The sequence below is a fragment of the Mesocricetus auratus genome, unplaced genomic scaffold (genome assembly GCF_017639785.1).
Source record: "Mesocricetus auratus isolate SY011 unplaced genomic scaffold, BCM_Maur_2.0 Super-Scaffold_100021, whole genome shotgun sequence".
In the NCBI taxonomy this organism is placed as follows: domain Eukaryota; kingdom Metazoa; phylum Chordata; class Mammalia; order Rodentia; family Cricetidae; genus Mesocricetus; species Mesocricetus auratus.
Window position 1 is genome coordinate 10,883,127 of NW_024429202.1, and position 22,016 is coordinate 10,905,142.

The 22,016-nt window shown below is 46.5% G+C and overlaps 1 protein-coding gene across 1 annotated transcript in view; it reads right to left on the reverse strand.

Annotated features, from left to right (window-relative positions):
- Positions 1–536: 536 nt before the first annotated feature.
- Positions 537–22,016, reverse strand: part of Tnfrsf21 (TNF receptor superfamily member 21) — a 65,019-nt gene continuing 43,539 nt past the window's right edge. Inside the window, exons 5-6 of the mRNA XM_005072298.4 lie at positions 3,011–3,239; positions 537–1,928 (exon numbers count right to left, since the gene is read on the reverse strand). Of these exons, the coding sequence (XP_005072355.1) occupies positions 1,699–1,928; positions 3,011–3,239 (459 nt within the window). The 3' untranslated portion in view covers positions 537–1,698. The remainder of the gene's footprint in view (positions 1,929–3,010; positions 3,240–22,016) is intronic.

A 22,016-nucleotide genomic window follows, 5' to 3' on the forward strand; every position in this document is an offset into this window, starting at 1 on the left:
AAATCAGCCTTGTGGAAATGGGCGAAACCAGAAGAATCTGTGTTGCTGATACGGGTGTCACAGTGTACAGAGTACTCACTTCCAGGTTCTCACTGAAAGAGGAAGTTAAAGTTGCTAACGTTTTGGCATTAGAACTTTGCAGATGGGAGGATCCCACACTAAGGGGAACCTGAAGTGAGCAGGTTCCCACCAACACAAGACCCCACCTGCCTCACTGCTGAGAAAGCTCTCTGGAGTTGGACAGGGATAAAGAGGCTTTGGCTAGAACCTTGTGGATATGTACAGATTGCCCCACAAGTAACAAATTACCTGGAGGGAGAAAAAAAAAAACCTAAGGTTTAACTCAAAAGACTCGGAAAGGCTTGCCAGGGCCCTATGCTCTGAACCTCCAGGCACCTCTCCAAAAAGGACTTTTGCTAATTTGCATGATTTACATATTAGACACGATTTACATATCAGAACATATAAACAGGGTCAGAACTTGAGGGGGGTAGGTTGGCCGAAGGTGAGTAGTAAAAACACTCGAACCACTCAAGTAACAAACACCTAATATTTATTAATAAATTAGTATACTTGAAGGCATTTTTTTCTGACATCAGTTCCTCACCACTAAGCCCACCACCCACACAAAGGCGGTGCACACCACCTTTGTTTTAGAGCCTGACGGCTGAGCGTTAGAGGGCAGGTTGGTAAGTGAGAGCATAGTTGCAAATTCATTAGACAAGAGAGTTCTTACAGCCGCAGCCATTTTTAATTAAACTGATTGAATGACGACGACGAAAACCCAGTGAAACCTTGAGGGTAAACTGGACCTATTGATTATGTGTATTAAAAAAAAAATCTTTCAAAGCAAAGCTGGGCAAAAGCTGCCACTGGCACTCAAGGTTGGCGTTCCAAGGTGCGGCAGAGATGTCCCTAAGGATGAAGATCAAGTTCTTCGGTGGCCCAGGTGTCAAGCCACTGAAACAGCAAGCCCTGATGACTCGTCATTCTCCAGCCCAGAGCACATTAGCACTAAAAGGAGCACAAGTTACCAAGCAGTATACGGTGTCCGGATGAAAACCATACAATGAGCGACAGAGAGCGGGGTCAAGTTTCAGCCATGAATATGCTATACAACGAGACATGAGAAAGATAACTGGGAGTCTATAATCACGTTACAGTAATCAACAGGGTCTTGAATACCCTCGGTCCTTAAGAACACTTGTAAAGGCCAAACAGTAAGATAGAGAGAAACAAAACAAAAAAATAAAACCAAAAAGTCGGTGCGGGTGTTCAAAGACTTATATCTGCTTATAGAAGTCACAAGATGCCATTATGTTTTTAAGAAGTTAGGAGTCTCAGAGCCCAGCATGTGGGAAAAGTCACACTGCGTTTACCTTAAGTTTTTAAAGTGCACAGAACAGTTTTTGAAAATATGCAAGAAGGCAAAAATGGAGAATATGTGGAACTTAAAAAACTTTTAGTGGTGGGCATTTTCCAGCAGTTATACATTGAAAAGGCTTTATAAATTCACTTTCAAGAAGAGAGAAAAAAAATAAAAGAAAGGAAAGTCCCCAAACCCCAAACTCAAGCACCGGCCATATACTCTGTTAAACACATACACACGCGCACGCACACATCAGACCACAAAAGTCGGAAACAAAATGAAACCACCCTGTCAGTAGGTCGATCTCCAGAATGCAGTGCCCCTGTGTTCTACAATAGGTCCGGAAGATGGCTGTACACAGAGTCCAGGAGGGTCTGGCTGGCTTCTTGGCTCTTGACCCCAATGATTTCAAAGAGCCTGTCCAGTTTGTCCTCAGCCTGGGGGATCTCCTCAATAGCCCGCAGCTCCTCAGGGTTCAGGATATGCAGCATGTCATCAAAGATGGGTTGCAAGTCACAGGGGTCCAGGCGGACCTGCCGCAACACTGTGTCCTTCTTTTCTGTAGGGAACAGGGGACAGAGAAAGCCGGGTGAGAGGGACTGTCATAGTAGGTGAGGCACTGCCCACACTCCAGCCTGTAGCTTCCCTCCAACTCCAGTGAGTCACCTTCTGGGACAGCCCAGCGGTGTGGTGACCCAAGTCTGTAATCCCAGCAGGAAGAGGAAGGAGTTCAAGGCCATCCTCCAGCCCGAGCTACGTGAGACCCTGTCTATAAAAAAAAAAAAACACCAACGGGAAAAGATCTGCTTAATAGAAACGAGGCAAAGACCTGCTTGAACGGCTTCTTTTACAAATTTTATTTGTATTTTAAATCAGGAGTGTGTTTATGTGTCTGTGTGTGCAAATTTGCACATGAATGCAGATACTCTCAGATATCATAGGCATCAGATCCCCTAGAACTGGAGTTACAGGTGTTTGTAAGCCACCCGGTGTGGGTTCTGGGAATAGAACACAGGGCCTTGGCAAAATCAGCCTGTGAACTTAACCTCTGAGTTCTCTCTCTAGTCCCCTTGAATAGATTCCCAATGTGTCAATAATGTGACAAGGTGTCAATAATGTGACTTCTGAAACTTAGAAGAAAAGTGTCCACTTGCTTGTGAACAAAAGTCCCAAGTTAATGTACTCCCAGCATTCTGGGAGGCAAAGGCAGGCCGATCTCTGAGTTCAAGACCAGCCTGGTCTACAGAGTGAGTTTTATGACAGCCAGGGTTACATAGAGAAACTGTCTTGAAAAGCAAAACAAAATAGAGAATAAACAAAACCAAACCAAAAGAACCCCTTCTGACTCCTCAGGTGGGTTATATTATTAATCCTTAAACTTAGCAATTACAGTAAGTAGTTTTTTAAAAAACAGCTATACTGCAGGATCAGATGTCCCCGAAAGCACACGGATAGCACACCGACAACAGTAGGTAATGGTATGCCTCAAAGCCTGCTCTGGGACAGAGCCAGGAAGGCTTTCTAGGTGTGTCCATGTTAACCAGGGGCGTGGCTTCCTTAGCCGGCCCTGCGATTGGCTCAGCTACAGATGGGCTGTGGGTGGCCAGGGAGAAGGCCCCAGGCCCCACAAGATGCTGTTACCTTTGGTAATAAAGGAGCCATTCCTGCTCAGCGCTGAGGAGCCACTGGACGTTGAGTCACAGCGCAGAAGGGGTTCCGACTCGTCCACGAAGAAGCCCTTGTTCTTGTCTAGAGGGGAGGGCTCCACGGTCAGCAGAGTGGAGTTCTCAAGTTTCACGTTAGGGCTGGGAATGGGGCTTGGGCTAAGTGGACTGGGGCTCATGGGGAGAGCCAGTTTGTCGGTTTCCAACTGTGGAAAGAAAAGAATTCATTATACATGTTAAAATTATATAGGAATAAATTGAAAGCAAACCCTACTCCCTTAAAATTTTGTTCCATTTAATATATTTAATCCTCCAATATATACATATATATGTATATATTTGATTTGTTGTTACATTGTTAGTAAGTATATATACACTTTTAGACAGTGTCGTACTATGTAGCCCAGGCTGGCCTTGAACTCATAGACTGACCTGCCTCTACCTCCTGAGTGCTGGGAATAAAGGTGTATGCCACTACACCCTGCTCCAACTAATTCTTAAACCTTTCTAGAGGACATGCGAAGCCATGTGTAGTGACAAACCAATTTGGGGTTTGAGGATAGCCTGGGATAACAAGAGTCTATCTTAAAAGCAAAAACCAAAACACACATGAGCAGACAGTGTAATATTAAAAATGAGGAGACCTGTAAGGTGATGTGTACCTGTAATCCCAGCTACTCTGGAGATGGCAAGTTTGGTGCCAACCTGAGCAACATAGTGTGTGGCGCCCATGCCACCAGCAAGTCTAAGGTATTGGGAAATGAAAGACAAGACATCCGACTGTTTGTGCTAAGAGAATGTGTCTGCCATCTTTATTACCAGGAGAATGTGTGTGTGTGTGTGTGTGTGCGCGCGCGCGCGCGCCACATCGGTATGTCTGCCGTAAGGAGAGAGCGGCCTTATATACAGACTTACAGCACAGTGGAGAAACCCCAGGTGTAAGAGCTCGCGTTTTCCTCGTGCTAGATACTGATGTCAGGTGGGCAAGGCCGGGCTGTAAGCCAGGACTAGAAACAGGATGCATTTGTGGCTATCAGCTGACAAGCAATGCACAGAGGTCCTTGGGGGCTGGGACCCAACAACATAGCAAGGTACTCTACCTACTGTTTTAGCTACTTGTCTTATCGATGTGATAAAATTCTGTGATGAAAGCAGCTTGTGGGAGAAAGTGTGTATCCCAGCTCACCGTCCAAGGCGTGGCCCACTGTGCTGGGAGACAAGGCAGAAGCAGCTTGGGGAGCCGACCACATGGCACCCAAAGTAAAAAGCAGAGAGCAACAGAGACAGGGATTCCAGTGCTGGCTTTCCTCATGCAAGCTAGGAACCCCGCCTCGTTACGATGGGTCTCTGGACGGGACATGGGGGTTCATGCCTAGCAATATGGAAGACTGAAGCAGAATGGCACCCCTGGGTTTGGGGCTGGCCTCGTGGGTTTCAGTCTGCCCTGTGTAACTGTAGTCTTGTCTCCTTTAGAAGGAAGGAAGGAGCCGGGCGGTGGTGGCGCACGCCTTCAATCCCAGCACTCGGGAGGCAGAGGCAGGCGGATCTCTGTGAGTTCCAGGCCAGGCTGGACCAACAGCCTCCAAAACAATACAGAGAAACCCTGTCTTGTAAAAAAAAAAAAAAAAAAGAAGGAAGGAAGGGGGGGGAGGGGAAAAATGGGTCCTCTCATGTTAGTCAACACAGACATGTCCAGAGGCCCATTCCCAAGTGATTCTAGATCCTGTCAAGTTGACAACAGGAACTGCCCCACTCACCAAGCTGTTAACTGAGGGGAGGGGAGCTGGACACAGGCAAGAAAAAGCTCAATTTAAACTGAAATCCTAACAACCAGAAAGACCGTGTCCAAATGGTCCCCTCTGCCAGGAGCTGAGGACATCCTAACCCAACACCATGCCTCAGACTAAGACTACAGACAAGGCCGTGAAAGAACTTGCTAAGAAAAAGAGGTCATGAGGGTGGGTCCTAATCCAGTATGGCTGGCATTCTTATTAAAGACAGAGGACACAGGCATCAAAGGGGAGACCCGCAAAGGCTTCCAAATAGGGGGGGAAACAAACTGCTTTGTTGAAGGCATCCATTGGTGGTGCCTTGTCACCTCAGCCCTGGCACACTGTCACAGGCCCCCAGGCCTTAGTACGACTGACACCATGATGGAAGTGCCATTCAGACTGGGAACCCAGCACATAGGCTGCAACACCCGCCACGACTAGAACAAAGAGCTACTCCATCGAAATCCATGGCTCCGGGGAAGCCCCTAAATGTACTAACCTTGCCTTTTGGCTTCTGTAGTTCTGGTTCTGGCTAACTGCTCTTGTCAGCTGAGGTGTGTCAACCCAGGGCACGGGTTTGGTACTGAAAAGCTCACCCTGAGAAAGGCTTGGAGCTGCACTTGGGTCCCAAAACCCAGTGTAGTTGCTGGCCGCTGGCCAGCTAACAAACACTTTCTACTGGCTTGTGTCTGAGAGCTCTTCTCTGATGAACATCTCACGACAATACTAATACAATCATCCCAAAGAGGTAGAAACTTCAGCCCGGAAATATCTTCTTTACTTATTAAATTGTGTGTGTGTGTGTGTGTGTGTGTGTGTGTGTGTGTGTGTGTGTGTGTGTGTGTGTATGCATGCCAGTGCAGGTGCCCACAGAGACCAGAAGGGGGCACCAGATACCCCAGAGCTGGAGGAGCAGATGAGCTACCTGATGAGGGTGCTAAGGACCAAAATCAGGTTGTCTGCAAGAGGAGTGTGTGCCCTTGCCAACTGAGTCATTTCTCTAGCCCCCCCTTTCCTTTTTAAAGACTTACTTTTTATTTATGCAGCTCTGTGTGTGCCACAGGTGTGCATACACTTATGAAGGCTACAAAAGGCATCAGATCCCCTGGAGATGGAGTTATAGACAGCTGCAAGCCATTCAGCATAGGTACTGGTGACCAAACTGGAGGAGCAGCGAGCACTCTTAACCGCTGAGCCACCTCTCCAGCCTCAGTTACGTGAGTTCTGAAGGCCCAGCGGGCATGGAGCAGAACTAAAAGCAGACCTTAGATGTTGTCGACTATTACTTTAACAAAGACGTGTTACATTTGTTTACGCTTAAAAGCCCAGCTCCAGGGGACCCAATGTCCATTTCGGGTCTTCCCAGGCACCCCCAAGCATGTGGTATACACACATACACGCACAAACACAAACTAAAATGAAACACACCACTTTTAAAGGAAGAAGTGAGCTGAGCACTGGCATCTGGTTCTCTGTTTCCTGACTATGAGGCAGTGTAACCAGTGGTTCCAAGTTCCTGAATCCCCTTGAACTATAAGTTAATATAAACCTTCTTAGATTGCTTCTTTGTCACAGCAACGAGGAAAAAGCAGCTACTACAGCCAGCATGGGTGACTGTCCAGGTAGCAGATGGCCAGTCACACAGGACAGTGGCCACCCTGGGAACACTTGTCATTCTCTCAGGCCCTTCAGGTGAGATGCTGTCAGTTTCTCCAGACAAAACGCTGACTCTGATTTCAAATGGTTACATTCAAGACTCATGGAAGACACGAGACAAACGTGCCCGCCTGTTCTACAACTTTTCGTGACTGAGTCATCTTTGCAGGCGATTGAAGATCCGCAGAAGCCACCGGTTCTTGTACACTCCTGACATCCTCACAGGACGTTCCCGTAAACCACCATCCACAGCTGGTTGTGCTTCCACAGCTGGCTAGCAGGCATCCCCAGAGGGGCCCTTCTGATTCCCAGATAACAGTTATGCATAGGCTTTGAGTTTTAATTCAGCAGGCCTTGGCATAGGGTGCTGTTCTCTGAAAATGCATGCAGTCACTCATTCATGCCAACAACCTTCTTTGTGCCCCCAACTGACAAAGAACACTTGTCTACATTCTGGTTCTCAGGGACAGTGCACTGGGTGACATGGCCCATCAATATAGCACACTGTTCTTGCTTTAAAAAAAAAGAAAGGAAAGAAAGAAAGGGCTTCCCACCCACAAATTGTGCCAACAAAGAAGTCCACCCACCCATTTCCTGCACCCATTTAAAACTTTCAATCTTTATTTCCCCCAGCAACTTTGCTAGAAGTTGGAAAGTTAAGTAGCGGACTTCCAGCATAATTGCACAGGGTGCAGAGCTGCGTGATGTGACTGTAATTAACAAGAGCCAGGTGACAATGGAGGCTCCTTGTGAATGCCTCTGCATCACCACACTGGAGCTACCTAGTTAGCGTAGCTGGAGCCAGAGACCTCGTGACTGGAGCTACCTAGTTAGCATGGCTGGAACCAGAGACCTCGTGACTGGAGCTACCGAGTTAGCATGGCTGGAGCCAGAGACCTCGTGACTGGAGCTACCGAGTTAGCATGGCTGCAGCCAGAGACCACGTGACAGACATCCTTCTAAAACTCCTCTCTCTGGCTTTGGGTGGCTGGTTGCATTTGGAATCCATCTGGAAGTTATTTGCATTTTAGACAAAGGCTCTACCTAGTGAGCCACATCCCAGCCAGAGAAGACACCAAACCAAGAAAGCTAGATTTCCTTAGAAGAAAGTCTTGTCATCTTTAAAAAACTCTATGCAAAAGCTTTGTAAAAATAATCAAAAAATAGAGTAACTTAATTTATTCCTTAAGCGTCTTCGGGCTGTCCAAGTTCTCTGTGGGGGCATATTAATTTTATAATGGGAAAACAAGGCGTGTTATTTTTAAAAGCATCCCTGCTGATAAGTATATTTTCCTTCTGCTAATTTGAAGCTATTGTGGCTGTGGCAACTTGTGTTTATATCGGGTTGAAAAACAGGACTGCTGGCAGAGTGTCTCTCCAGCTCTGTCCCTCTGTACGTTCATGAAGTGTCCACGGATGCAAACACCCCCATCTGACTGAAGAGAAGAAAGGACTCTGGGAAGCTTTGGCCAGGAAGGAAATGTGTCCACCAGATACTTGTTGCTTCTCCAGAAAAAGTAGGAAACTGTTGCTCTTTTTACTTTAAAACTGTCAGATGAGATAATCATGAGAGAATCTGAGAAGGAAGGGAGAGTCAGAGAGACAGATGGAAAGGGAGGGGCAGGGCAAAGGCAGGGGAGGCTCTCCAGGCAGTCCTAAGCAGAACAACGCTACTGAGCGCACTTCCAGAACACGGTATTTTGTTTGGCCCGATGAGTCCTTGGTGTTCCCCCTGATTAGTCTCCACACAGGTACACTTAGTGCTCCCAGATGCTTATTACAAGTGGTAGGGAGGGTAGATAAACAGCTGCCTTTACCTTACAGCTGAGTCAGCCCTGTAGCCCCACGGCTCTGTGGTTTCCTCTCAGAGCATCGGGAACACAGAAGGCAAAGAGTCATCTAATCGGACTTAATAAACACAGTAGAGTCTGGGGCCTGAGCATCTCTGGGCTCTGAGGACACTGACAGTACATCTAAGTCGCGGTGACTATTTTCTTATCCCATTTCCACAGAGTCCTTGTCAACCTTCCCCGTTCCAAGCTGAAGGGCCCACGCTGTGTCCTCAACTGGAAACCTCCACTGCTCTTCTGAAGGTGGGAGAATCATCCCATACCCCGCCAGCCTTTCCGGGGAAGGCCAACTTAGAGGGCACAGTGTTCCTTAGCTTCTGGGGAGTGTGCCACAAACACCGAAGGAAACCCCTTCCACACCTTACTCACGACAGAAGCGGTACTGATGTCAGGGAAGACTTTGAGTTGCCTAATGGTCTTCCCACAGCCTGGCAGCAGCACCGAGAGTCCTCTGCAGGCTGTAAACGGAATGGGTACCTTTCCTAACCCTAGACACTTCTCCAGCATGCATTTCCTAGTCCCTACATTTAAATGCTCAAGAAATTAAATAAAATTAAAAATCTCAAAAGTCCCAGAAAAACCGCTTCAAGGGAAAAAGGAGACATCCCAATAGCCAGCTGTGTGGTCTTAGAAAAACCACTTCCCTCCTTACACCCTGTCCTTGCCTTTTTTCTAAAGCAGCAAGTGCAGGTTAGGTCACCTCTAAGCTGCTCCCATCCCAACTGTCTTACGTGCTGCTGGTTTTATTGTTGCCATTTCTTTCTCTTAGCCTTCACCCCCCACGTGACCAAATTCCTTTCTCCTTGCCAAGTTATCCCCAATTAGTTCACTCAACTAAAGTTTACAAGAGTCATTGTCAGTTACTACCCAATAACGATCTCTCTGTGGTTGCACAATCTGTACTCACGAAATGAACTGATGACTTTAATTCATCGGTGACCCCCAAAGTGAAGCATTCATGAAGCATGCCTGGGTGCTCCTTGTCAGACTGACATTCCCCACATGGACATCACCGTGCCCTCTTCTCTGTGAGCAGCCGCTAGTCACACATGCGTGGTGGCCTCTCAGGAAGTTTCTGGCGCACAAAGACTGTCCTTACCACCTAGCGCTCCCTCCACATTTCATGTGACACCACCAAGCAAGGGACGCTCTCGGCTGGCTTGTGAAAATATCGTTTTAATAATGGCTTCAAGGGCACCTTTGAACAGCCTGCCACCCAGATCCTGTAAACAAGAAGGGACTTATAAGCCATACCCAGGGCCGGATATATAGTTCAGTTAGTAGTATGCTTGTCTAGCATGCCTGAAGGCCCCAGGTTGGATATTCAACACCACACAAAACTGGACACAATGGCATATACCTGCATTCCTAGCACTCTGGAGGTGGAGGCAGGAGGGTCAGAAGTCCAGAAGTTCAAGGTCAATTTTAAGAGGAGCCTGAACTATAAGAGACCTCCTTGTCTTTAAAAAGAGGAGAAGGTGGAGGGGGGGTGGGGGGGGGAGGCTGGAAAGCTGGCTCTCACAAAATGCCAAGATGAATCTGTACAGCCTGCCTATAACCCCTGCTGAGGAACAAGACTCCACTGTGCTTAGAGAAGCTGTACACTCATCACCAGCAAGGCCTGGCCTCTGCGTGGCCGAAGTGTTGACCAGAAGGGGCTGCCAGGGCGTGGAACTCAACAGTGGTCTTACCCTCCGGCTGTCCCTGGATAGAAGGATGGATGAGGCCATCTGTAAACACCACACACTTTGACGGAGACCAATAACTTGTTTTCTATTTGAAAATATCTCAGACCCTGGCATACCAGTGATGGACCAATTAAGAAAAGCCAACAAACAAACTGAATTTCCACTGAAGGTTTATCTCAAGGGAATTCCGGTCACAAATAAGTGTAAAATGACAACTATGTGGGGAGTGTGATGTTATCTCAAGCTTGTTTCCCCTGCCGTCCAGCTGCTCAAACCATGAAGATGAAATTAGATTTCAAACCATCTGCAGATCCCTGCAGGAATCCCGGCTCCAGCCCTATCTTCCTGACCAGGTCAGTGTTTTGTAACATCTGACTCTGTCTAGCCCACTGGTTCTTACGTGCGAGAACAAGAACTCAGACAACAAAGCCATCAAGAAGCTATATCCAGGCAGGGCTGGAGAGATGGCTCAGTGGTTATGAGCACTTGTTGCTCTTGCAGAGGACCGGAGGAGTTCGATTCTCAGCACCCGCGTGGTAGCTCACAACCTTCTTTAACTCTAGTTGCAGATGATCCAAGGGCTTTCTTCTGGCCCTCACAGGCACCAGGCATGTACAGTGCACATACTCATATGCAGGCAAAATATGTCTCCACACTAAATAAAATAAAAATTAAAAAGGAATTTAAATCTATGTGCTCCTAGGATTTCAGATAGGGGGAAGGGGAGAGTTAGTAGCCAGATCATAAAAAAAATTGTATCTGAATCTATTTCATTCCCAACTTCACAGAATGAAGAATGCCCGCTATAATGACTTCTTAATGATCATTTGAGAAAAAAAGGTCCCGCATTGAAAGACAGCAAGGAAGGGTATATGGAAGGTTTCCATGGAGGAAAGGGAAGGGGGGAAATGACGCAATTATATTAAAATCTCAAAAAGCAAAATAACAAAAAACCACATTCTTTCAAAGAGGGGTAGGTTTCCTTTAAATCTTAAATGAGGAGACAATAATTAAAAAATACTATTATGCATGCGTGCGAGTGTGTGTGTGTGTAGGAGCATGATCTCTATTTATTTATTTATTTATTTATTTATTTATTTATTTTTTGGTTTTTCGAGACAGGGTTTCTCTATGGCTTTGGAGGCTGTCCTGGAACTCCGCTCTGTAGACCAGGCTGGCCTCGAACTCACAGAGATCCGCCTGCCTCTGCCTCCCAAGTGCTGGGATTAAAGGCGTGCGCCACCAACACCCAGCTTCGTGATCTCTTGGAGCTAGAGTTACAGCCAGTTATGAGCTGCCTGATGTTGGTCCTGGGACTCAAACTCAGGACACTTCAGAAACAATAAGCTCTGTGAACCACTGAACTCTCTCTCTAACCCTGACAATGACTTTTAAATCCACACTTTTGAATTATGAATTCTCGTTGGACCCAACTCAGAAATAAACCAAATTTACTGAACAATTTTTTTTCCACACAAAAAGTACATAAATACTACTGGCATGATGTTGATTCCCAAGCCTTTCAGGGAAAGTTGGTCAGTTATTTGATATTTGGAGTCACAGGAATGGGAACATGGATTGGAAATAGCCACATATTCAGAGACAAAGCAAGTACGTTGAAATAAAAAGAATTGTTGACAAGTCTCTTATCTTTCCTTCTTTCTTCCTCTCCAGCTCAGCCCAGACCTCGGGAGACATGTGAGGAGGTATATTTATTGCATAAGGAAGGAACCATGCTGACACATCCAGTCACTACCACCAATTAGCAGACGGACAGCACAGGCCCTCTACTGTCTAACTCTCCCTGGGGTCACGGAAGGTCATGGGATGGAGTAGGAACAGGACCGCAAGCCAGGGTGGGCCTCCCAGAGAACTCCCAGGCAAAGCCACAGATGAAGCATAGATTTCTACCCAGGGAATCTGGGAGCCAATGCAAGCCTATATAGCATCAATTCACCCACCATGGAGAGAAACTCAATGTTAACCTGGCTAGCCAATGCCTGAAGCCACTGGGAAATTATTTGAAGAGGCAATCCCACCCACCCTGATTAGTTGAGGTCCAGGACAATCAGTCAAGATTTTGTTACAACTGAAGTCTTACGAAAGACGGCACACAAGGCAGCCAGGGTTAATTGGTCACGGTAGATCGCATCTTAAAACCAGGTAGTTATTGTAATGTTGCACCAGTATTGCATTCATGAATTCTGATCATTCCTAAGAGTTAGTTTTAAAAAGGGATCCCAAAGATCACAGTTAACTAGAAGTGTGGACGGTCAGTCTTTGCCCTAAGCAAAAGAACTCTTCCTTTCCTGGGTGCACAGAGGCAACGCTGCGCTGCGGGAAGCCACAAGATGTGCTTCAAAAGCTGCCAAAGCTGGTAGGAACCAGCTGGCTCCAGAACGAGGGAAGGAGGGAGGGCCCCACCCACCGCCCAGCTGCAGGGGCGGGTGTCTGCAAGTCGTCCTGACTGCTGACAGCCAGGGTACCGCTGTGGCAGCCCTGAGCTGACTCACTGACTGGCTCCCTCAAGAATAAAGGAAGTGAAGATGAGAGGAAGCAGGCTTCCTTGGTTCTCAGCGAGCGGGAACCCACTCACACCTTCAAAAACTATTGCCAAGTTCAGCACCATCAGTACACTGGGAGGTCATGTTGCTGGAAATCAGGGGTTCCCCTCAGTGCAGTCTAGACGGTTCTCACCATGAAAACACACTGCACAGCACAAACTTTCCAAAAGCTTGCCTGACGGTCTGGAGAATAGAAAGTAACGACGCAGGAAATAATGCCCTGAAGTAAAAAGACTCAAGTGTGTCTTTGTTGGCAACTTATTTCTTTTCTTTTCTTTTCTTTTTTTTTTTTTTTTTTTTTTGAGACAGGGTCTCTCTACACAGCCCTGGCTGTCATAGAACTCACTCTGTAGATAAAGCTGGCCTTGAACTCACAGAGGTCTACCTGCCTCTGCCTCCTGAGTGCTGGGATTAAAGGTGTGCACCACCACGACTAGTCTAAGTAAGATTTTGAGTTTGTTTGTTTGTTTTTAGATTTCTCCTTTAAAAAATTGTGTGGGGTATGCGTGTGCACACATGTGTATACACCACACACACGTCCAACAGCAATCATGTGGGGGTCAGAGGACAGTTACGGTTAGTTGGTTCTCTCCTTCCACCATGTACAGATGGAACTTCAGCAGCCAGGTTTGGCAGCAGGTACCTTTACCCACTGAGACACTTTACGCCGCCCCCCCCCCCATTAGGTTGAGCCTGAATTGCTTAATAAATTGAGTTTGCACTGTTATTTCCACCCTAACAGTGCCCCTCTGAGACTTCAAGGTTCCCGAGGCTCAGACCCTGCCCCCATAGAGGTTAACCAGTGTATGAGAATTTCCTGCACACTGTTCCTTGAGCCTGTATGTACACTGAACCAGCGAGCAGGAACAAACAGTCTCAACCTGTGCGTTCTCGAGGTCCGCAGCCAGAGCTGACTCACTCCTTTGATAAGTGTGGAGATGTCCACAGCTGACCTTACCTGTTCCGGCATCCATGTGGCTTTGATGCTAGCGACGGCAAACATCACCAGCAGTTCTAGGACCTGAATCTCTGAACGTATAAGCCTGTGAAGGGGAAACATTCCAGAAACCAGAGGAATGCATGCATAACGCCATGCCCTTTCCTCTCTGCCAGCCTGAGGCTGGACATCTGCATACGTTTGAAGTCCTCAGTCTCCTTCCTAACACCAGCTGACTTTTCTCTTACTCTGTGCAAATTATGTCTTGAGGAAATTAGTCCAGCACCGTAGGCAGTCTCCTCTAGCTGTGAGCACACCATCATAGATGAGAACACCACACAGTGCGCGCCATTCAAAAGACCGCTTACAGGCTCTCTACGGGGGTCTGGCAGCCCACGCTGAAGTGTACGCCAAGTGACCCAAGCTCCACTTTGGAACTTGTGTATATCTCCTGTGTTCTCTGCCATATTCAGGGGGCACCTCACCTACAGATGGGGTTATGTATACACAAAAATAGCACCCCCTTTGGCAATGAATTATTTTAATGATAGGTGATTTATGCCCTTTTCTGACTCACTCCTGGAGGTAAGTGGATGTTTCCCCAGTGGCAATATTTACTCAAAAAATCAAAGCAATGTTGTCTGTCCTTCAAGGAAAACCTTGAAATTCACGGTTATACAATAAAACCCACTTGAGACAGGATGTGATTTCCTCATGAGCTAGTGACACAGGGTTGTAACAGACCAAGGGACAGACTCAAAATGCAGGATGCAGAAGCCTGGCCAAGCTGGAAGCTTATCCCCATATGTGTTTGGGCTTCAAAACAAACAAACAAACAAATAAATAAAACATGTTCTCCAGTCTTGAGAATTGATGGTGAAAACAAGCTTTTATTTTCTAAAAAAAATTTTTTTCTATAATATCAATTCTAATTTCCTCCCAGTGAGCTTTTGGAGAAAGCCAGTGAGGCTGTGGATTAAAAGGATGGAAAAAGTCATCAGTAACAGACTTAGCCTTTGGGGGACATTGAGTCACTCTCTCTGGAGAAAAAAAAGAAAGATTTTCAAAGTCCACTTTAATCTTCCCATGGCAGTTTCAAAGAATATAGTCTAAAAACCGGTGCCACGTGCCTGTCTTTCTTACAGACATGCCGGCACAGTGGGGATGACCCCCTGGTTTGTCCTTCGATACTCTCCAGCTCATGTCTTTGTGCCAGGCATATGCTCAGCACCTAAGGGACACTGGGTCAATGTTTACTAAATAAAGCACCTGTGTAAAAACATCCTACAAATCCAAAGCAATGGCAACAACAAAATAATAGTAAAAGGTGTGTGTGTGGGTACACTCAAGTGTTATAGAGTGTATTAAGGCTGTTTCTGGGCTGGAGAGCAAGCTCGGCCGGTAAAATGTAAATATGAGGACTTGCATTTGGACCCCCAGAAGTCACATAAGAAAAGCCGAACCCTGGGTTCCTTGGCCAGTCAGCCTAACCGAGTCAATGAGCTTCAGGCTCAGTGAGACTCTGTGGCACATGATAAAGGTGGAAGTGACAAGGGAAAGTCACTGACATGCCCCCCCATCCCCCCACTCCCCAGCCTCTCTAGGAAGGTGTGAATACATACACGTGTAATTACGCACACCACTCCAAGTACAAAGCACATATAACACACAGCGGGGAGGAGGGGGCTGGTTAAAAACAAAGAGTCTGTTTCTCTGGCTTTCCTCCTCATGATCTTTACATACAGCAAATTCAATTTCATATTTTGCTGATTCCATGACGCACATTTTAATATCCAGAAGCAGGACTGTATCCTTCAACTACAACTGGTGGTGTTCTTATTTTGTTTTCAGGGGCACACACTAGTGCATCTTACAATCAAGCCAGGATCCAATGAGAAACAGTAATGGTTAGGAACTATGACCGCTACATATACTGCTCCCTGGGCACAAGAGTGAAACGTTCTGATGGGTGATGGATGGGACACTCAGCAAATGCTGCTCCCTCGTTTCACAGTTATGAGCTCACTGTTCTAAAAGAGAAGAGCCACCGTGACCCATGTCAGGCACACGGCTGGGTGCACACACCCCTTCACTTTAGGCCAGCTTTACAAAGCTGTGCAGAAGAGGCATGGGAGAGAACTGGGCTTCCCAAGGTCACAAAGGGAGAGTGGGAAACAAAACTCACCTCTAACCAAGAAAAAGCCCAAATCTTGGATTTATCCATCCCCGTTACTCGTTATTCAGACTTTGAAGCCCTGCATTGGATGTGGAGGGGACACTAGAACTTTACCCTTTGTACCTTCTAGAAAGCTTGCTATGAGCCACGCAAAATGGCATGTAAGAGAACACATGTTGTTTGCAATGGTGAAGGGTTGAGACGTCCCTACTTCGAACAGGCAAATGAGACCGCCTGCTAGCAACCAGAGCAGTCTCAAGGAAGAAGACCAAAGCACAGTTTTGAGAGAAACCAGGGTCCTGACCTCTAAGATGCAAAAGCATGCATCAGCTTTAATTTCCTAGCCTCGTTTGGACCGAGAATGCCGCCTGATGCTATAAACTCACACGCACATTTCCAGTGTAACATCTGCCCATGCAGGGGAATTGTAATCACCAATCCTTGCACATTTGCCTTCATCCTGGAAAGGGAATGCTTTGAGAGGCCGGGGCCACCTTTCTTCTTCACCTAGAATCAGGCAAGAAGCGAGTACACGCAGCACTAATGAAACCTCATAGAGCATTTTTGGCTCTTGTTTTATTTATTTGTTTGACAGGTTGTTACTGTGCATCCCAGAAGAACTGGGGAGCCCAGGCTGGTCTCAAACACCCAGCGGTCCTCCTGTTCCAGACACTTGTGCTGGGACTACAGATGTGAGCCACCGTGCTCGGCTGAGACTTGGAGATATGCTAATAAGTAAACCAGCCTGAAATGCACTAAAAGTCTAAAGTCTATTCACCAACACGCTTCCTCCTTTGTGGGCCATGGACAGCAACATGAAACACACCTGAGCCCGCACATGTCAGCAATCCCTCTGCACTGCCCTCTCTCTGCCCTGGAAGTTCCCCAGAGCCCACAGTCACGCCCTGTGATTAAGTGGCATCCTTAAATGACCCTCCATTCTGTAGTGACACAGCAAAGAGCAGTGGCTAGAGCCACGCAAGTCTGGCTAAAGACTTGGGTCTTACTTAGGTCCTTAGGTCTGAGGAAAGTAAGTTCTATTTTCTAGAAAATTAACAACAATAACATAAAAAACAAAACAAAACAAACAAACCAAGTTCATTTGAATCCCTAAACAGCCAACTGAAATGTACAGCTGGTATTTGCCTCAAGTGATGCTCAGCACATTTCTGAAAATAGCTAGTCCCATAGATAAAGACAGCTGCATCCTGCCGCTTGGCAGCCGGAGTCAGGAGCTGTGGCCCCCTCAGCAGCCAGAGCAACAGTGTCCACACCAAGGAAGCCCAGTCCATCCCTAGCATTTGGGATTCTCCCAGCTGCTAGAGCAATAACACCCTGTGCCTAACACAAAGGCTACTATGTAAGACAGAGGGAAGGGCTGGAGGGAAGTTTTGGGAGGGAAAACGGGAACATAGCATGGCCAAGCACTCTGATCCCGAGAGGGTTAGTTCTTCTATGTGGTTCTACAGAAGCCAAAAATTCCCTAAGGACAAGGAATCATTCAACAAGTGGTTGTTGAATCACAGCATCGTCCCACCTACCTGAGATCACTAGGCAAAGAGGATGAGAGAAAGTCACTCAGGCTCAGCTGCCCCGCACTCCCGCCACTCACAGAAGCAGCTGAAGTCACACTCCAGATCGGCTAACAAGGCAGCGTCTCGCTCATTCTTTCCTCCCTCTCTCCCTCGTCTCTAGCCTCCGCTCCCCCTCCTTGCCTCTTCCAAGAGAACCATGCTGTGTTAGCCCAGGTTACCCACAAATTTCAGCCCTCCCTCATCAGCCACCTGAAAATCAGAGAATGTTCTACTACACTTAACTTTCTGTTGTATTTGTTTGTTTATTTTTATTTTTGTGTATAAGTGTTTGCCTTCATGTATGTATGTGTGCCTGGTGCCCGCCGAAGCCAAGAGACATCAGACCCTATAAAACAGGAGTTAAGAGACAGTGTGAGCTTCCATGAGGGTGCTGGGAACTGAGGCTGGATCCCTGCAAGAGCAGCAGGGGCTGTTAAATGCTGAGACATCTCTCCAGCCCTTTAATTTTTCAAATTTATTGAATGCTGGGCAGTGGAGGCCCCCACTTTTAATCCCAGCACTTGAGGCAGAGGCAGAAGGATCTCTGAGTTCAAGGACGGTCTGGTCAATAGAGTGAGTTCCAGGACAGCCAGGGCTACACAGAAAAACCGTCTAAAACAGCCACTTTGAAAATCAATGGAGATTCTTCAGGAAAATGGGAATAAGTCTACCACAAGACCCAGCAACTCCACTCTTAGGCATATGCCCAAAAGATGCACATTCATACAACAAGGACATCTGTTCCACTATGTTCATAGCAGCTTTATTTGTAATAGCCAGAACCTGGAAGCAACCTAGATGCCCCTCAACTGAAGAGTGAATAGAGAAAATGTGGTACATTTACACAATTGAGTACTATTCAGTGGGGGAAAAAACAACAATGGAATCTTGAAATTTGCAGGCAAATGGACGGCACTAGAAGAAACCATCCTGAGGTAACCCAGTCACAAAAAGAGAAACATGGTATGTATTCACTCATATATGGATTTTTGACATGAATCAAGGGAGTGATAGCATACAATCCCACTGTCAGAGAGTCTGGGAAACAGAACCTTGATCTAGCGACTGATGGAAGCAGAGGCAGACACCCACAGACGAACACTGAACTCAAGTCCTGGAATCCAGTGACAGAAAGGGAGAACTGATGGTCAAAGGAGTTAAGACTGGGCAGGTTTAACCCACAGAAACAGTTGACCTGAACAAGGCGGAGCTCTTGGACCCCAGAATGATGGCTATGTGGAAAGCATGGGACTGATCCAGACCCCCTGAATGTGAGTGTTAGTGAGGAGGCCTAGGTAATCTATGGGACCTTGGGTAGTAGATCTGTATTTATCCCTGGCACACAATGAGGGATGCTCGCTCAGCCTGGACTCTTGGAGGAAGGCCTAGGCCCTGCCCTGGATGAAATGACAGTCACTGGAGATCCACCATGGAGGTCCTCACCCTCCCTGGAATGGAATGGAGACTAGGTGGGATACTGCGGGCCCTGGTGGGGGGGGGGAGGAGGGGAGGGAGAGGGAGCTGGGATTGACATGTGAAACAAGCTTGTTTCTAACTTAAATTGGAAAAAAAAACCAGAGCATACAAAACAAAAATTATTGTTTGTTGTTTTAGAATAGGATCTCTCTATATAGCACTGACTGTCCAGGGATTCAATGTGTAAACCAGGCTGGCCTCAAACTCAAGAGATCTGCCTGCCTCTTCCTCCCGAGTTCTAGGACACCCAGAGTTGCCTGGTAAGACCGACCCAGATAAAAAGAAAAAAGTCAAAATGAAATAATAAAAAGGTGTTGGCACACAAATTAGATTATCAGATTGTTCCAGAATTTAGCCACTAACCATTGCTCTCACACCTTGTTTTGTACATCCCAGAAAATGACAAGTCAGTAAGTACCTCAGTCGATTCTGATAAGCATTTTTCAAGGTGTGAAGAGTGTGGCCTTGAATTCCCATGCAAATGTAAAGATTTCACCCAGGGATTCCTAAGGAGAAAAAAGCATACCCCATGCCCCACTGAAGGAAGGGAAGGGGATTGTAATAAAAAGACCAGAAAACAAATGCTGCACTCACTAAGCCTATCTGCATTCACAAGGGGCCAAATATAAGAGCAGAGGAAAAGAAGAAAAAGCAAGGTAAAAAGAAAACCTAGAAATTCAGCTAAAATGTCATTTCTCTTCTCTTGAGAGCCAAGGGGGAAAGCGTTATCACCACACGCACCTTTGTTTCCTTGCAAGGGAAAGCATTCCAACCAGCTAGGAGCACTCGTTCAGGCAGGAAGGAATAAATATTTACAGTCAGCTGGATTTTCTAGTTCTTGGCCACTGAACCAGGCAACTCCACCTTGACAGACCATCCACTTTCAGCAGCCTCAAAACCTGGTGAGCCTCCCTGCCCAAAACTGTGTGACCCCAGGCTTCAGGATTTAAAAGGTTCATTATGCGTGTTACTTGGCGCTGGCTAGGAACCAGTCGGGAAGTCATTACCTCTAAAAAGAAATAAACATACATGGACTACTTTCTGGCAGCCATGCCACATTTGTCCCCAGGGCAACCCAGGAGCATCGTGTTTATCACAAAGAAAATGAGGCAGAGAGGCACAGTGGTTTACCCAGGGTCCTCACACTGACCATACCAAGGTATTTAGCCTGTCACACATCTCCACACTTTATTCTGACAGGAACCTTAATGGTTGTTTTCACAAACAGCAAGTACATTTGTCCTCCATCCTCTTGACTCCCTCTCTTTGATTACACAGGTCTGTGTGAGTGAGTTACTTTCAGTCAACTGTGGGTTCCCCTTGACTGTGTCACTCGTCTGAGGGGCCCAAAGTGCCTGGCATCGAACTGCTCTCATAAACTCTTATATAATAGAGATCTGAAGATAAAATCCACAGCATCTCCTTGCTGCTCCAGGAGGAGAAACATAAACCCAGGCATTGAAGACACCAAAAAAAGTAACTGGAAAGCCAAGCTTCTAATTCGGGGCTATCCCTCAAAACTATGGTGAATCAATATTCCTCTTTTATCAGTTATTTGCTTCTTTATTTGGTGGGGGAATATTCCAGACAAAGAGTTTACATGGGATACCAAAACTGAGAAGTGTTGCTTAGACAAAGAGGAATAATCCAGGTAGACATGGAGGCTGCAGTAAGGACACCAGAGAAGGTAAGGGGCCGAGGAGCTCACCGCAAATCCTGACTGTGGAAGGATATACCCACCATGCTTTGCACGCCAGTGAGTGCATAGCATGAAAATTCTTTTTATTTATTCATTTGTTTGTTTGGTTGGTTTTTCCAGACAGAGTTTCTCTGTGTAGCTTTGGAACCTGTCCTGAAACTCGCTCCGTAGACCAGGCTGGTTGCAACTTATAGAGATTCCTCTGCCTGTGCCTCCCAAGTGCTAGGTTTAAAAGCGTGCGCACCGCCATGACCAGATCAAGTCTGACTTTTTATTAAGTGTGTTCAGGGGCTCTAAACTCGGGACCCCAGGCTTGTGTGGCAGGCACTTTACTTACTGAGCCATCTGGCCTTACATCAAAGACAAGTTTCAATTGAAGTAAAAGGCAACAATTGAGAACTAACAGGATTTTAAATGCCAGAGTGTTACGTTTTCTGTTTGTTTTTTAAACAGCTTGTTTGTGGGGGAGGTGCTGGAAGGATGGCTGAGTACACTAAAGCACTCGCTGCCCTTTCAAGGACTGGAGTTCAGTTCCCAGTACTGCACTGGGCAGCCTGTGACTTCCTACACACACCTTTTTAAAAGAATTTAAATAGATGTGTAAAAGCCCCATTCATTTCTAGCTGTCATCCCACCGCTTAGCTACTTCTCTCAGATGCCTGAAGAAAAGATGCAATTCTGGAGGATCTAGATTCAGTTTAGACATTAAGCTTAGAAGATACTGTCTGCAAGCCAGGCCATAGTAGCGCATGCCTTTAATCCCAGCACTCGGGAGGCAGAGGCAGGCGGATCTCTGTGAGTTCGAGACCAGCCTGGTCTACCAAGCGAGTTCCAGGACATGGTCCAAAAAACAATACAGAGAAACCCTGTCTCGAAAAACCAAAAAAAAAAAAAAAAAAAAAAAAAAGAAGACACTGTCTGCAAATGCACTTCACATATCAGATGAAAGAGCCAGCCTCTGGATGGACTTAATAATGGCGACCATGGTTAATATCGGACCAGCTGTTCTGGACAGAGGTAACTAACTAAAGGCCACACGAATGCCAGCCTTTGAAAAGCAGTGTAATGTAGGTGTTCTCAGCCTCACGAACAGGAAGAAACATTAGCCATTTAAAATGAGTCATTTTTACACATTAAGGGTCCATTACCTCCTGGGGCAAAGTCCCGAATCCCCAGTAGTACCACAATACACAGGGAAGGCAATTCCCCCCGAAAATGTGAAGACTGAGTCTTAATTATGCCCCCGGCTTCCCAGGTCTTTTGCTTGACCCGACAAATCTCAGAGGGAAGCTGTGGATGGTGGACTGTTCCATACTGTGCAGTTGTTAAGAACTGGCAGCCAAGAATAAGGCTTGTTAGCTACTAAAATTAGTTAAGAACTGGACCCGGAGTGTTGCAGTACAATGATGCACATTATTAAAACATGCAATAAGAAGCTTAGCATTGTCCTCTCAGCATGTCCGATAATACCCAGGCTACAAAAAAAAAAAAAAAAAATCAAGCTGGGAGCTATAGAATGCTTGCACACCAAGGCCCTTTAAAATACAAATTAAAAGAAAAAAATAGGTGTGGTTAGAATTTTTTTAGTGCA